This window comes from Mesitornis unicolor, unplaced genomic scaffold (assembly GCF_000695765.1).
Source record: "Mesitornis unicolor isolate BGI_N332 unplaced genomic scaffold, ASM69576v1 scaffold4384, whole genome shotgun sequence".
Lineage (NCBI taxonomy): Eukaryota > Metazoa > Chordata > Aves > Mesitornithiformes > Mesitornithidae > Mesitornis > Mesitornis unicolor.
The window spans coordinates 51,888-66,406 of NW_010177876.1; the positions used below are offsets into that span (position 1 = coordinate 51,888).

The 14,519-nt window shown below is 36.5% G+C and overlaps 1 protein-coding gene across 1 annotated transcript; it reads right to left on the reverse strand.

Annotated features, from left to right (window-relative positions):
- Positions 1 to 1,672: 1,672 nt before the first annotated feature.
- GCG (glucagon) lies at positions 1,673 to 13,991 on the reverse strand. The gene is made up of 7 exons (XM_010182246.1): positions 13,910 to 13,991; positions 8,645 to 8,745; positions 8,085 to 8,246; positions 7,207 to 7,260; positions 5,486 to 5,623; positions 3,212 to 3,355; positions 1,673 to 2,170 (listed from the first exon to the last, which is right to left on the reverse strand). Exons 2-7 carry the CDS (start codon positions 8,740 to 8,742, stop codon positions 2,146 to 2,148), a joined length of 621 nt encoding a protein of 206 aa, XP_010180548.1. The 5' UTR covers positions 8,743 to 8,745; positions 13,910 to 13,991; the 3' UTR covers positions 1,673 to 2,145.
- Positions 13,992 to 14,519: the final 528 nt, after the last annotated feature.

The following is a 14,519-nucleotide window of genomic DNA, read 5'->3' on the forward strand; positions in this document are numbered from 1 at the left end:
CTCTGTGATTTCAGGATATGTTAAGTCCCAGTCCTGTGGAGCTAAAACGTGTTTGGAACTTCTGGAACATGCTCAACTTCATCTCACTTCTGAAGGAAAGGTGCCTTTTGATTCATGCTCTAGATTGGGACTCAGAAGGTTGGAGATTAAATATTTTTGCTGTGTTCCAGACAAGCTGCATAACTTTGAGAAAATAATCTACACTCCTCTGTTCCTAAAAGCATATGAATTTTACAAATGTGGGAAAGCAGTGTTTTCATGGCTGACAGAGCCCTCGGCAGGACGTGCTCAAATACACTGATGAGAGACACCACAGAAAAATGGATTTGTAGCTCAGGAGTCCTCCCTCTCCTTCAGAGCACTAAATATCCTGGACATAATGGAATAAAACATTTTAAAGACAGTCGCTTAATCTATGGAAATAGAAGTGTTAACTGGTTGTACCATTTCAGCCTGGACCATATGGATCCAACTGTGTATAACTGAGTCTTTTTCTGGTCCAGAAGCACTTGGAACCAAACCACTGAACCACTGTCTACAAATGGGATTAAATAAGCAAAAAACATGTATGCATCCTTCCCCCCCCCCACCTTTTTTTAAAATCTCCAGTAGTATTTTGGACAATGCGATTTTTTTTTAAACAGAAGGTTCTATTGATTTTTAATTGTTTTGAGTTGGGATGTTAGAGCAGCTTCCTATTCCCGTGAAGAAGCTGTTCTAGATGCCAAGTTGAGTGTGATCAGTCCTGATCCACTTTGGGAGGACAGTCTATTCTTACTTTTCTAGAAATTCTAGACCATCCATTAGAGCTTCAGATGTCTTTTAACAAACGGGACACAAAACAATACCAGTTATTCCTAGCAAAATTTACACTTGCTAGTCCTGATTCAACAGTGCTCCTGCTTCACATCAACTTCTACTAGATACTTGCTAAGCTTTCTGTTAAGCCACTTCCCCTTTAGGACATTTTAATTTAGATGCCTGGCATATTGCTATTACAGCAAGGGGAGAAAAGGGGGTTTGGGTAGTCATCAGAAGTAAGAGGTGCATAACAGCACCTGTGACTGTTTGAGAATTGAAGCTACTACCATGCCTACAAAAACATGCCCTGGCCAGCGGAGACTATCACAGTTTTGGTTGCTAGAAGCATTGAGACCTGCAGTAAAATGTTGTGTCACCATAATGGAGAAGGCACCGGTTACTGAAATGACTGCTGTGCTTCTAAGGTACAGTGCAATGTTGCTAAATGCAAGAGATGACGGACAAAGCTTTTGTCATTGGCTTTACTTGGCAATCTTATAAAATTTGAAGAGATTGTGTGACAGTTTCCACTACTAATGGAGTATATTGCACTTAATAGTTTTCAAAGCTGTCCTCCTGCTTTTGCTGAGAAACGAGAATTTATGCTAATGAAGAATATCTGTCTGTGCAGTCTTGATTTCCCCTCTGGCTTCATCTTACATGGTTTCTTTTTCAACTAAAGATAATTCAGAGTTCACACAGCTCTTTTCTGAGAATCATGGAGAAAATGTGGCAAAACAAAATGTTGAATTTGTTTTATCATTCCAAACAAGTGCACTTCCAAGATCTCAGTGACTCTAAAATATTAAAACAAAATGAAGTAGAGTGCAAAGAGGCACGAGGGATATACACATCAGAAGTCAACAGAAAAGAAGCTTGAAAAAATTTATTTAAGGCTGCCATTTAATATCCTTAAAGCTTAGCCTTTTTATAACAAAGGTTTTAAGAGGGATATTCACTTCTCAGGCATTTGTTACTGCCAGCCTCTTACAAATAACACATATGATTGGTGATTGAATCCTCTGTGTGTAGAAGTCAACTTTTTAGAAAAATAATTTTATCATAAATATAAATGGAGTTACTTCCGTCCTAATAAATGGAAAATATGAGGATATGGTGCTTTCATCGTCATAAAGCTGTTAAGATAACCATCCCTTAGACGGTAGGTTTTCCATGTATAAACCTTTGGCAACACTAAACTATAGTACAATTATTTCCTGGCATGCAAGGTGACATAGCCTTTTTACACCCAATGTAAATGACAGAATACAGATTTCAGAATCTCTTAATAACTGGCAGTTGATGCAATGAAGATCTTCATTTATCCCATTTTTATCTGCATTTTTACTGGTATTCTCCCAGAAGGTCCCTGGGAAAAAAAAAAGCAGCAGCAATTAGGGCATATTATAAATCTCCCAAGATTTATGAAATATGTGTGGAACATATTTTTTCTGTTCAAGACTTAGCAGATGTTTAGTTCCACAGACCCCTCAATGCCTCTCTCTAATAACAGATTGTAAACAATTATTCCTAAAGGAAAGGTTTTTTTTAATAGGTTCTAATAGGTTCTTTTCCGAAGTTGGTTGTTTCAGTGCTGAACTACAAACAAACACAAAAATATCAAAAAGTTAATAAAAACTGTAGTTTAACTGTAGCTTCTAAATTTTGAAACAATATTAGTTGTTTCATATTTCCAAGATCAATTAGTCATTTTGGGTGCTTCTGTAGCCAAAAGGCTAAAAGTAATTAATTTTTAAGAGTGGACATCCAACATTTTAAAAAATCTGGCCACTCACGTGTGCCTTGAGGTGGCATTTGATTACATTTGAAACACTTTGTTAATGTTAACAAATAATTCTTCAATAGAAACTTGTTAACAAATAATTTTTCCATACAAACTTTTTTATAGAGTTCAGATAGAAAATGCTGCTTTTCCAACAGCATTTGCCAATATAAATGCACACTCATGCAGGGTTCTTAAATAATTCTCTGTCGGGAACTCAGATGACAGTACCCTACTCCCTAATGACAAGTCACAATTTAAGGCAGTTGTTTATATCACAGTCTTTAAGTCAATTTGGTGTAATTTTACCAACAAATATTTCAGATTTATAATGCGCATGCAAATGAGAGTTTTATTTTTCAATTAATATGACCTTACTTCTGGTAACATTCAGTGGCAAAACTCCCTTCAAGTTAATGAGATACTATTAAATAGGTTCACTACTGGTGCAAAATACAAATTATACTTGGAATGAGTTCTGTTTAGTGTCTTCAGCACTGTCTGTAACAGAAAGTTTTCAATACAATTACAGGTATGTCAATAGTTAAGAGAAGTATCAGCAGTACTTTCCCTATGTGTAACAAATACATTTAAAACCCCAGTATAACACAATGAAAATTCAGGCACCTTTGGGTAACTTTTGTGTTAATCAGCCATTTTAGGAACTCTTTGGCAGCCATGTCATCAAGAACTTTGTTGATATCGCTCGTGAAGGTGCCGTCTGCATGTCTTCGGCCCATCTCTTCGGCCACAAGAGCTTTTTCTGGGAAACTTCAAAGGGAAGAAATTATCAAACAATTTGCAGATCAAAATAAACAAACTGTTTAAAAGGGCCTCCCGACAGGATTCTCATACACTTTAAGGAGGTAAGGGTTGTGCCTGATGTTACGGCTCAGTGCAGCACAATGTATAGCAGAACATCTTTTGAGGCATCATTTTAACAAGAGAATAAAGCATGGAGGTCTTCCTTTACCAGATGAGGACTGTTCCTTCAGGTGAGTCTAAATTCCTTCCTAGCATTTTTTGGAAGAGCCATACACGCAAAACCGTATCTCAGTCTGCAATGTCTGGACCAAGTAGGCTAGGCAGCAGTAAAACTCGCAGTGGCTTTACTAAGAATCATTATTTAAGAAATATCACTACTAAAACATTATAGTTACATTTTCATACATTTTTTTCTGTCTTACTTGGACTTAAGTCCTAGTTATATATTTACAATTAGATTGCATAAGTATTTGGATATTAAGAGCAGCATCTTTTGGGGGGAGTTAAAAAGAACTCAATTACAACACCTGTATAAAATCTATGTGCTTGTTTGCTGAACAATAGCATTTTCTATTTGGAATCAGATCCTAATTCTTGCTCTGTCCTTTTTTGACCATTGGAATACCATATGCCAAGTTTAAAGAACTTTCCTTTCTTGTTTTATCCCATCAAATATAGGAAGATTTAGTGAATTCCTTTAAGGTAGGCTGCTACTGAAGCACGCTGTGCTCTGGGACCAATGACAGGCAGACTGCTTCTTTTCATGCAGTAATTTCAGGGAAGGCTATTTATGCTATTTACAAGTTTAACCACAAATAATACTAAATATTGGGAAGCAGAAGGGTAGTCTGCATTTAATTGTCCATGTAGGTTTCTAAGCTCAGTTCATCACAGCTAGGTTGTAATCTCTCTTACAAATACTGAAATACCGTATTTCTGCTCATGAAAATAAAACATGAGCGAAAACCAACTGCAACTCTTAACATCACTGTGAAATGGCAACAGCTATTTATTCCCTTCTCTGGTCTCATTTACTTAACTCTCTTTTTTCAGGAAATCATCGTTATTTACAAAATGTACCTATTTGGGCTCCCTTGACTACAACACACAATCTTGTCTTACAGATTATATTTTATTGTTATTGTTACTGTTATTTATTATCTGTATATAGTGCGAGAGACTTACAGAGTACTTTACAGCTGGTAGAATATATGATCAGAGGGTGCACTGAAATCCCTGCCCCGAAGAGCTTACAGTCTAAAGGCACAAATAAGTACAGAATAGTTAAAAAGTGGGGAGAGGCATGTGCATGGTGCTTCTAACCATGCAGAGTTGGAAACAGGATGAGAAAGAAGGTGCCTGCAGAAGATTGAAGGTAAGGCCATTCTAAGTGTCAGACTATTATGAAAAAAGATATAAAATAATGAGTAAGTAGATGAAGTGAATAGGCTTGAGAAATTTGCAATGAGTATGTGAAGAACAAGATATTAATGGAAGAAATCAGTCAAAACCGTGGAGCACAGCATCCAGGAAACCGTGAACCATAGCAAAAGAAGTTGAGGTGTCTTAAAAAGGAAAATAAGTCATAGTTGTAGGAAATTATAGTTATTTTGGCAGCATGCACTTGGGGAGACTTTGAGGAGCGTGGAAGAAGAAAAGTCATCAGTTACTGTTAGGAATGATCACCAGCACATGGAGTACAGCTGATGACATTGGTGAAAGTTAATCTTGGAAATATTGCCGAGGAAAAGGTTGACTGTGGAAGAGAAAAATAGAGAAAGTAATTTAAAATGACACAGTCTTGATCTCATTGATAGCTGAGAGACTGCAAGCAATGTTCTGTCAAAGGGGAAAGGTGGTAGTTAGAGGAAGGTCTGGTTTAGTTTCAGATACAATGACCTTAAATATAACTTGACCTTTTAGAGTGTAACAGTGTACTGAACAGGTTTGTTTTAATCTGTATTTGAACGTAATAATTTAAAGTGGCAGTCTAACACCCACAGAATATCTTCTATTACAAAAGCAAAACATCGAGTACAGCAAGAATGATCAAAAACACATCAAAGTTTTATCAGACTTGATTTCTAACCCCAAAAGCAAGGCAAAATTTGATAATAGGAATGGATGGATTCTTACTCTCTTCTTCCTCGTCCATTCACTAACCAAGCAATGAACTCTTTGGCAGCTTGACCTTCCAAATAAGAGGTGATATCACTGGTGTAGGTGCCTTCAGCATGTCTCTCGAATTCAGCATGACGCTTGGAGATTGCATTGCTGAAAGAAGAGCAACACTCTAGAGACAGTCTGCGTAAGGGCTTTTTTTTTTAATCCTTTATTGATTTCTATTTCCCACCCATCAGATTAGCATTTCTTATTAGGGAGAGGGGCTTTTAGTTTTTCAAGTTACTCTTGATATTTGTTTTCTTCATGTCTTTCAGTTCTGAAGGCGTTGTCTGTGCTATGAAATAGTTTTGTACAGAGATGCCTGAACTAGTTCTGAAAGAATAAATCGGGTGCTGAAAGCAAATACAGCTGCATTGGAATGGTCTGTTAGATTAATTAGCTATGATCCACAGACTGTACTGTATTCTACAGACATACCTTTTGTTACCTCTTGTGTTAACCTAAAAATTTCCATTAAGCCACTCCTCGTACCTTCGTCTTCATTATTTCTTAGCCAAACTGTTCAGACTTAATTCTTTTTGAATGTACATTTTGAATTGCTTTGTGAACACCCTTTTATTCGTCAGTCTGACCAAGTGATAATCTTGGAACAATTTCAAGCCTTATCACCTCCAGCTTAATAGAGAACGACAATTGCCTTCTCCCTCCCTACACCTCACTGCGCTTCTTCCTGTGATATAGCACAATATTATGTCACACTGAGGAAGGCAAGCTGCACTGAGAAGTAGACGTATTATGGAATATTTTCCATGAATAAGTTACCTAGCCTTTTTCTATTTCAGAATTTGCTAATTTCTGCCCAATTTTCAGGGCCTTTAGCTCTTCCTATTATTTTCTATCTTCTTGGGATTTAATCACTCCTCCTAATTTAGTACCATCTGCACTTTTCATCAGCATGCTAACTAGACTGGTTTAGAACATTTTTAATGGAACATTATTTTTTTTTGAGGTGTGCTGTTTCATTGAAGCTGAAACATTATTACAGATTTGTTACCATTAGTGTTTTGAACGGAAGGATATTTATGATCCAGGCTATCCTCTCGGGAATTTCTGACAAAAGGGAGAATGAATATAGGTATTTCGATCTTTTTGGCAAAAATACTTATTGGGTTTTTGTTTTATTTGTTCCAAATTTCCAACTCTCCCTACCGTCTCCCAAGAAACGGTCAAGAAACACTATCCTGGCCTCCAGCAGGCCTTGTGTTCTCCTTTCCTGTAATGACTGCTTTATGTAACATGGGACTGAGTGCTTAGGGCTGAGCATTGTACCGTGTTTTAGCAGCTCGCTGCAAATTGATGCCTGGCCATTTTCCTTTCCTTAGTCTTCTCACTGGTTTTCCTTTCCCCAACATAATGTTGGGGGTTTTTTCTGCTTCAGCCTTTTTCTGTACCAAGTTTTTAATCATATTTTCTATTCTCCATTATTACTTGAAATATCCTTTCCTGAAATCTATTCTCATCCTGTTGCATTGCTTGAAGCCACTGTGCGTAGCTATAGAACGCTGGTACAGGAATAAATAACACAGAGACATTTCCTCTTTCCTTGTAAAAAGTGGGTGTGAAAGAATTTCTTTCGATAGGTATTTCTTGGATTGAAGTAACATTGTAAAAAGTACTAGCAGTTTTCTTGTTTAACAGCAAAGTTGAGTAACAAGTTGTGGCAACTAGAATACCTTGAGAGCTGGTCCGGGAATTTGTCATTTTCTTTGTCCTCCTGTCCTTGCTGGCTGTAGTGGAATTCCACAATTATTAGATCATGATTACGAGTACATTGCAGGGCATGCATAAGCTGGTAAGTTTTTTTGGATATTATTTAGATATTATGATAAACAACCACGACTGATAGCTGAATATCATAAATAATTTCAGGCTTATGAATTTTAATTAATACAATATCTAGAAATCATTACTTTACACATTAAATACTTCCACAGGGATTTAAAAGCATTATTATCATAGATTTTTGGATTCTGTGGAGAGATCTTCTGTAGAATACGGAGCATAGACTTGCATGCTTTTACATTATTCTTGCTCTCAGCTTGGTAGCTTGTGTTTAATCAGAATATATTTTCAAAAAGCTTTCCAACTCATGCCTTAAAAGTATACTTGTGATATTGGTCAATTATCCAGTGGTCAACAAAAATTAAACAGTATCTCTTTTCACAAATGAAACTTCAGGATTAAAGTATCCGTAGACAGGAAAATTTATTAAGGCCCAATGGCCCAGACCTGTACGTTATATTCTATATGTCTTATTCCTATTGAGCTTAATTAATTTGCTGAAACAGTCTTTCTCAAAGAGGCTGAGATAGTCCTTTTAGATGGCATATCAGGTAACATACTGATACTACACTTGGTTTATCTCAATCCTTTTGACTCATTTTGCATATATTCCCCACTTCTAATAACATATTAGCATTATATGTAATTTTTTTCCTAAGTACTTCTTTGAGGTCTGTGATGGGATGGTGAAATCAAGAACCTGAATTCAGCTGGGTTTTTGCCTGCTTCTGCATATGGAGGTCTATAGCAATGTGACCAAAATGCTTACCCGTTTCTTTTAGTGCTCATTAACCATTGCACAAAGTCCTGAGCTCGTCTGGTGTCCAAGTACTTGCTGTAATCACTGGTGAATGTGCCTTGTGAGTGACGTTTCACTTCATTCAGCTGTCTAGATTCATCTAGTGGTTCAGACTGGGAAGCTTTGAATGATCTGTGAAAAGTTCAGAACTTGTTAATAGGCAGTGGTTATAGTACTTTCTACAGGTGCGTTGACTTTTCTTCTAGGAGTACTATTTTATACTCTTGCGAAGTAAAAGCAAGTGACATATTCATCACTAGCTGGCGAGTAAAATGAATCAACATAGCAGGTTGGATGCTGCACAATTGCAAGGTCTTCTTGGGTAACTAAGGCAGCTATTGTTTGTGATATCAAAAACTTCTGTGCTGTCCTATCCAATATTAAAAATTTTTGCCAATTTCGATGGTAGATTAAGCACAGTGTAATAGTATACAAAAAACTATCTTTAAGTCATAGTAGGTTTTTCTCCAAACTGTAAGGAAACAAAGTTCAGGCCAAGTGTTTCTAGAAGTTGGATCTAAAGAATTTACCTTGATTTCTCCTCTGTGTCCTGAAGAGGATTTTGCCAGCTGCCTTGAACTATCATTAAAAGGAGCCCAGCAACAAAATAAACACTTTTCCTTTTCATTGCCTGTCAAAACAGAAATAAAGCAACAATGAAAAATGTAATCATCTTTACATAGGTCTGAATCAATTACACGGCAAAGAGACGTCCTTAATGATGATCTAAACTTGATAACATTGAGACCCCATGAAGACAGGGTCCATGTCCAGTGGATGGAGACTGCAGTCCCTTGGGTAGGCATTCAAAAAACGTAGTCTCTGTTCTAGTGTTTAGGCTCTAGTCTCTATTCTAGAATGCAAATTGAGCTGAGAGCAACTGCATCCTCACTTTCTTTTGTAGTAACAAGGATAAAGTTCTGTATCTCCTTTGCTCTGTGTCACATTAGCAGTTCCCCATTCTTTGCTTCTGCCCCCCCATCCTCCTTTTAAAAAGGTTGTTTAATTTTTTTAAAATAATAGATATTGCAGCAATAGGCCTCTGGACTTAATAATGACTTATTAATAGGTGTGACTCCTTAGAAAAAATTGGCCATGAAATCACACGCTAACTTGTGTTTAATTCGTGATGTGATATGTCAAATTTTGCTTGTTGCATTACTGACAATATATTTTATTTCAGCTTAAGGGCTTCCATTATGAGTCTTTATGGGATATAAAAGATATGGGGTATGTACCTCATATTAATGGTAATAAATCAAAGTAGAAAATACTGTCTCCCAGGTGTAATTCTTACTGTTAGAGGTCAAAAGTGCTTTGCATAAACAGGAAATAAAAGGAAATCTACATACAAAATCAACTAGTGTATATTGCTTATTTTTAGTTATTATTGACTGCCTAAATTTATGGAATGGATATACAGAAAATGAAATTAATTTAAAATTTGGTTAGGTACTTTCGACCTTGAGAAAAAAATTGAATATGCCATTCATTAAATGGCTAAATGCTCATTCACTGAATGATGAATAGTAACTACTCATTCATTCTGACGTTAAAATCCGTATGGATCACAATAGTAATTTACTGTAAAGCAACAGAAGTTGCAGTGAGTTCATATCAGCAAAATGCTACTGGAAATAATTTCATCATGTGCTTGGACTAATTCTTGTGTATTTGAAAGAGCCCTTCTGCCATCCATGACACTTTCCCATGAAAGTTTATGTTACAGTCTGAAAAACAAAGGGAGATAGGAAAGATAAGTGCATTGAGGTAAAGTAGTAGGTGGCAAAGTAAGACCCAGGCAAAAAACACCCTCCCCACTAAATGTGATCCGCACTGAACTCCTCCGGCTCCACTGGAGGAGCTGTTTATCAACATTCAGTGATTTATAAAATAAGGCAGTCTGAGTGAAAGCATATCTATTCTCTGTTGTAATGCCTTGTCCCAGTAGGCTGAATTAAAATAGACTATGGCCTGGAGGAAGCTGTAAGAGAGTTATGAAGGAATGATGTGTAGAGAGGTGCAGATTACTGAGCAGTGCAAATCGGGGGACTATGTGAATATGTCTGAGAAAGGAAACTCCTGCAGCAAAAACCTTACTGCTGGAGAACTGCTCTGCCCCAGTAGTCTGCACAGCTTCAGAGCAGATTTTTTTAATGAAATCCATTTCTTCCATCTATTAAAAATTAATTAATAAATAGCTTATAGCTGGAGATGCAGAGCTTGACTATGGGCAGGCATTTTACCTGTAGTTAGGAAGAATGTATTATTTCTGGTACTTTGTGAGTCCTAATTTTTAAGAGAATCTTAGTGAATAATACAGATATTTCACTAGAATACCTCAGTGTCAGCATCAGAATATTTAAGCCAATCAAAATCTTAACCAAATTATAATCAAAACCAGGAAAAGAATTTGATGAATGTAAGATTTTCTGGTGGATTATCCTGTTAAGCAACGGGAGTTGATTTCCCTCTCTCCACCAGAAGCCACTGCCGGTGGTTGCTCATTTTGTCATCAGTGTGCATGGAGACTCTTTTCTGCCTTCCGTAATGTCCTGATAGATGAGATTTGATGCCTACACTTGCACATAGCTTGCTATAGTACCAACAAATACCGTAGCGGTCATACAGTCAGTCCTGTTATAACGCCGGTGTTGAACTCCCATTTCACAGTTTCATTTGGAACCGCAGATTGATGGTGCAACACTGACATCCACTGTTCATCCCGAAGAAGGCATCATTTCACATTTCACTGGCTTCCAACAAAGGAACAAAAAGCTCTGCCTACTCTTTGGGAGACAGCTCTGCTGTGGTCACAAAAATGGTTAGTGACCCCCATGCTAGCTGATATAGCTGTAAATGAGTTAACTTAGAGCCCAAAGTCTGACTATTGCACCATACGTAAGTAAATTTGCCCTGCTTAATGGTATGCTAGTGGTTTGGTATACTTCTGCTTAACCCGAAAAACTAAAGGAAGATAGTTTACAGCTGCCTGTAGCTTTGTTAAACCGTGGTGCAAATTAGACATAAACCTGTGACTGAGGTGGAATGAAAGAAATAGTCTAGTCATTCATCCAGCCTCCTTATAGCAATATCAAACATCAAAAGCTATTCTTTTATATAAAACTTATTTTAAAAGCCCATATTCAAAGCCCATTGCAGTCAGTAACAAAGGTTTTCAGTGATTTCGATATGTCTTGGATCTAACTCATGCCTCAGTCCTATAGAGCTTTCAGCTGTCGACAGTCCCCCTGGCTACTTTATGTCTTAAGAATGTGTTTAAAGTTAAATGCATGTTTAGCTTCTGTCTGAATTTTTCAGAATCAAAATCTGGGGAAATTGCTAAAAAGAAAGATGTATAAATGCATTTTTTTGAAATTAGTATGAAATTCAGGTAAGAAAATCCTTATTAATAAAATAAGCATTATCAAAAGCCATTAAACTTCTGTCAAATATGTTCCTTTAAAAATTCAGAATCAGTTTTGTTTGTTCAGTGTTTAGTACTTGCTATTGGTAGCCCAAGCCAGCAACAGCAGTTTTTGACAAGTTAAAGAATATACAGTTTTTAAAGAAGAAATTATGTTATTTTGTTTTGGGGAACAGAAACATGTTTTGTAGAAAAAAGAGTTACCAGCAAAATAATATTTGCTTAGTTTATTCCTGCTAATCAATTCATTTCTCAAGCAGAAGAAAGGGTTTTATTTGCTCTAAGGTCACCAGGTCACTGCTAAAAACAATGCAATCTTTTTGTCAAGATGCAGGAAAATGGAGGCTGATCTTACAGAGAAACTTTTTGTTCCTATGTATACTAGACTAATGGAGATGTTTTAATTTCTTCCTGGTTGGAGATGACAAACTTAACACGCACGTATCCATTTGAGCCACCAGAAAGCATGTAACAAATATGTCTCTCAAATATTCATCAGAAACTTACTTGAATATGGTTCCCTTGGTCCACCTGATTTTGTTAGTTCTTCCAATACATTTTACTGAAGATGTCTTTTGTACACTATGTGCAATTTTAACCAGCTTAATTCCATAAAGTTTTCAAAAAAGACTCATTCAGAAGTCATCTTGCTATCTATTTCCAGTTTAAAAATAAAAATTATGCAGTTACAGCAGTAAAAAAGGGAATATTTTCATACGAAAATGTATGAATTAATAAAATAGATTTCTATTGACACGAAGCTGTTTGCAAATAGCAGTTATTTCTAATTATAAAGAAATAACTTTTTCAGGTAGATGTCCCTTACATCTAATTTACCTACCATGTTATAGTGCCTTGTGGTAAGTTCTGTAAATTATAATAGTTCTAGGCTAAGGAAATACATGGTAGGATGAAAGATTATTACATTTTATACAATAATCACAATAACTATTGAAAGGCTTTAATTTTTAACTTTGTGCTATAAAATTTCCTTTTCAGATCTTCCAGTGATATGAAAAGAACAGTTGCTTGAGACAAACTAGTCTAGAAGTAGGGCAGTAGAGTGGCAATCTGTGGGGAGATGGAATGACAACCTGTCTTGGACAGTTTTAAATCAGTGTCTATAGAAGATCACTTAATTTGCTTGCGTTCTGCTAATTTAATCCGTGTTGATTCATATTTAGGCAGTATCTATAAGGACCGAATATTTTTAAAGTCATGTTCATTAAATAGCTCCACAGGAGACACCAGAGGAGATAAAAATATCAAAATCAATAAATATATATCTCACATTTAAATTCTTACTACAATGCATGTCTTTCAGGTTCTCCTGGTTAATCTTCCTTCTTTTGATTGCTTCTGCAACCCAAACATTGGATTTCCTTTTTTTTTGATCATTCTCTGTTGAACTAATTCAATACATTGCAAGATTTAAATGATGATGTCATTAACTCCAAACAGCAACGATTATAACCACAGAAGAAAACACCAATTTGCTGAGTGATCCTGCACCTCTATTGCAAACTTTGGGCAATACTACTCAGAAAATGCACTCAGCTTTCCCAAACAAATTGTACTTGCAGTTCATATAAATCTTACCTTTTTATACTTTGAAGTGATACGTAGCAGTTGCAGAGAGAGCTGCTACTCTCTCTTCTGGAACTATGGCAAGCCTTGAGGATCCTGAGATCTGCCTAGCTGCCTCTTTTGCACTGACTTATATATATACTGTTCAGCTCTAGTAAGCATTACGAGAGTGCATCATTGCTGACAGTTTCCTTATTCAACTTAAAAAAAAAAAGTCATCGTATTTGCTCTTCATTTCATTTGATAATTTTACAAGCAATTTCACACATTCATTCTGCTTACTTTATGACATCAGTGCTAACATGGATTTGCAAAAGGAGTGAGGTAGCAATGTCCAAAGAAGTAAATATCAAACAGAAGGGCATTAGGATGACAAACAGTGGGCTAAAGGTGCCTCAGATTAAGGTAGCAATTTCTCCAAATTCTGATTTGCCACATTTAACATTTAGTATTGAGCAAAATCCTGGAGCTGTTGACATCAATAGCATCACCTTCACCTGTCAATTTTAAAACAAGGTTTATAAATTTAATATACTTAACAATAACTGACACAACTCCCCCAAAGCCCTGGAATGACTCTTCAGGTAATTTTGTGCCAGTATAATGAACATGAAGATATGTGAAGTACTGCAGTGATGGTTACCTACTATGCAAACCCTAACACACATCAAATTTAACAAAAAAAATTGACTACCCTTAAATATAAAATGTAAAAAATTGACTACCCTTAAATGTAAAATGCCAACTTGGTAAATTCTACTGTATGAAATCTCATACTCACTTAAGAACTGTATGCCAAATATTTATTATAAATTGAGTTTCACACTCTGGCCTACAGATTTATGCAAGATAAGCCTTTTGCTTGCATGTCTCCATTCCCTACAAGGAAAAAAAACCCAAAATCAAAACAGGTTTCAGCTTTGTAGCTGTGTATGATCTATGCAACTATGCCAAGGTCCTAAACCATTCAGTAGTAGGGGCAGTTTCATAGCTGTGGTGGGGGCAGCATTGCCAAAGAAGACAATATTCAGCCATCTGGTGAGCATAGGTAAGGTAAGAGACTTATACAAAGCTTGTAAGTGGCCCTGGCAGCTGAAAAGGCCTGCCTGTCTGGAATATGGGTCTTTTGTCCTGTCTATGAAGCAACAAATGAGATATCCCCTTGCAGAGACTCCTGGAGGAGGTTTTTTTTTACAGAATTTCTGATACATCATGGTATCCTTTGTAGAATGCAAAAGGGCACCAAAAATGAACTACTCTTATTACACATGTATGGTGCCAGCACTCCAGAAGACACATTAAATATGGAGGACACCACCTTGAGTTTCAGTTCTGCTCAGTAGAGGGAAGGGTCTCAAACCACAATGGACATCTACTGAACATCTCTAGTC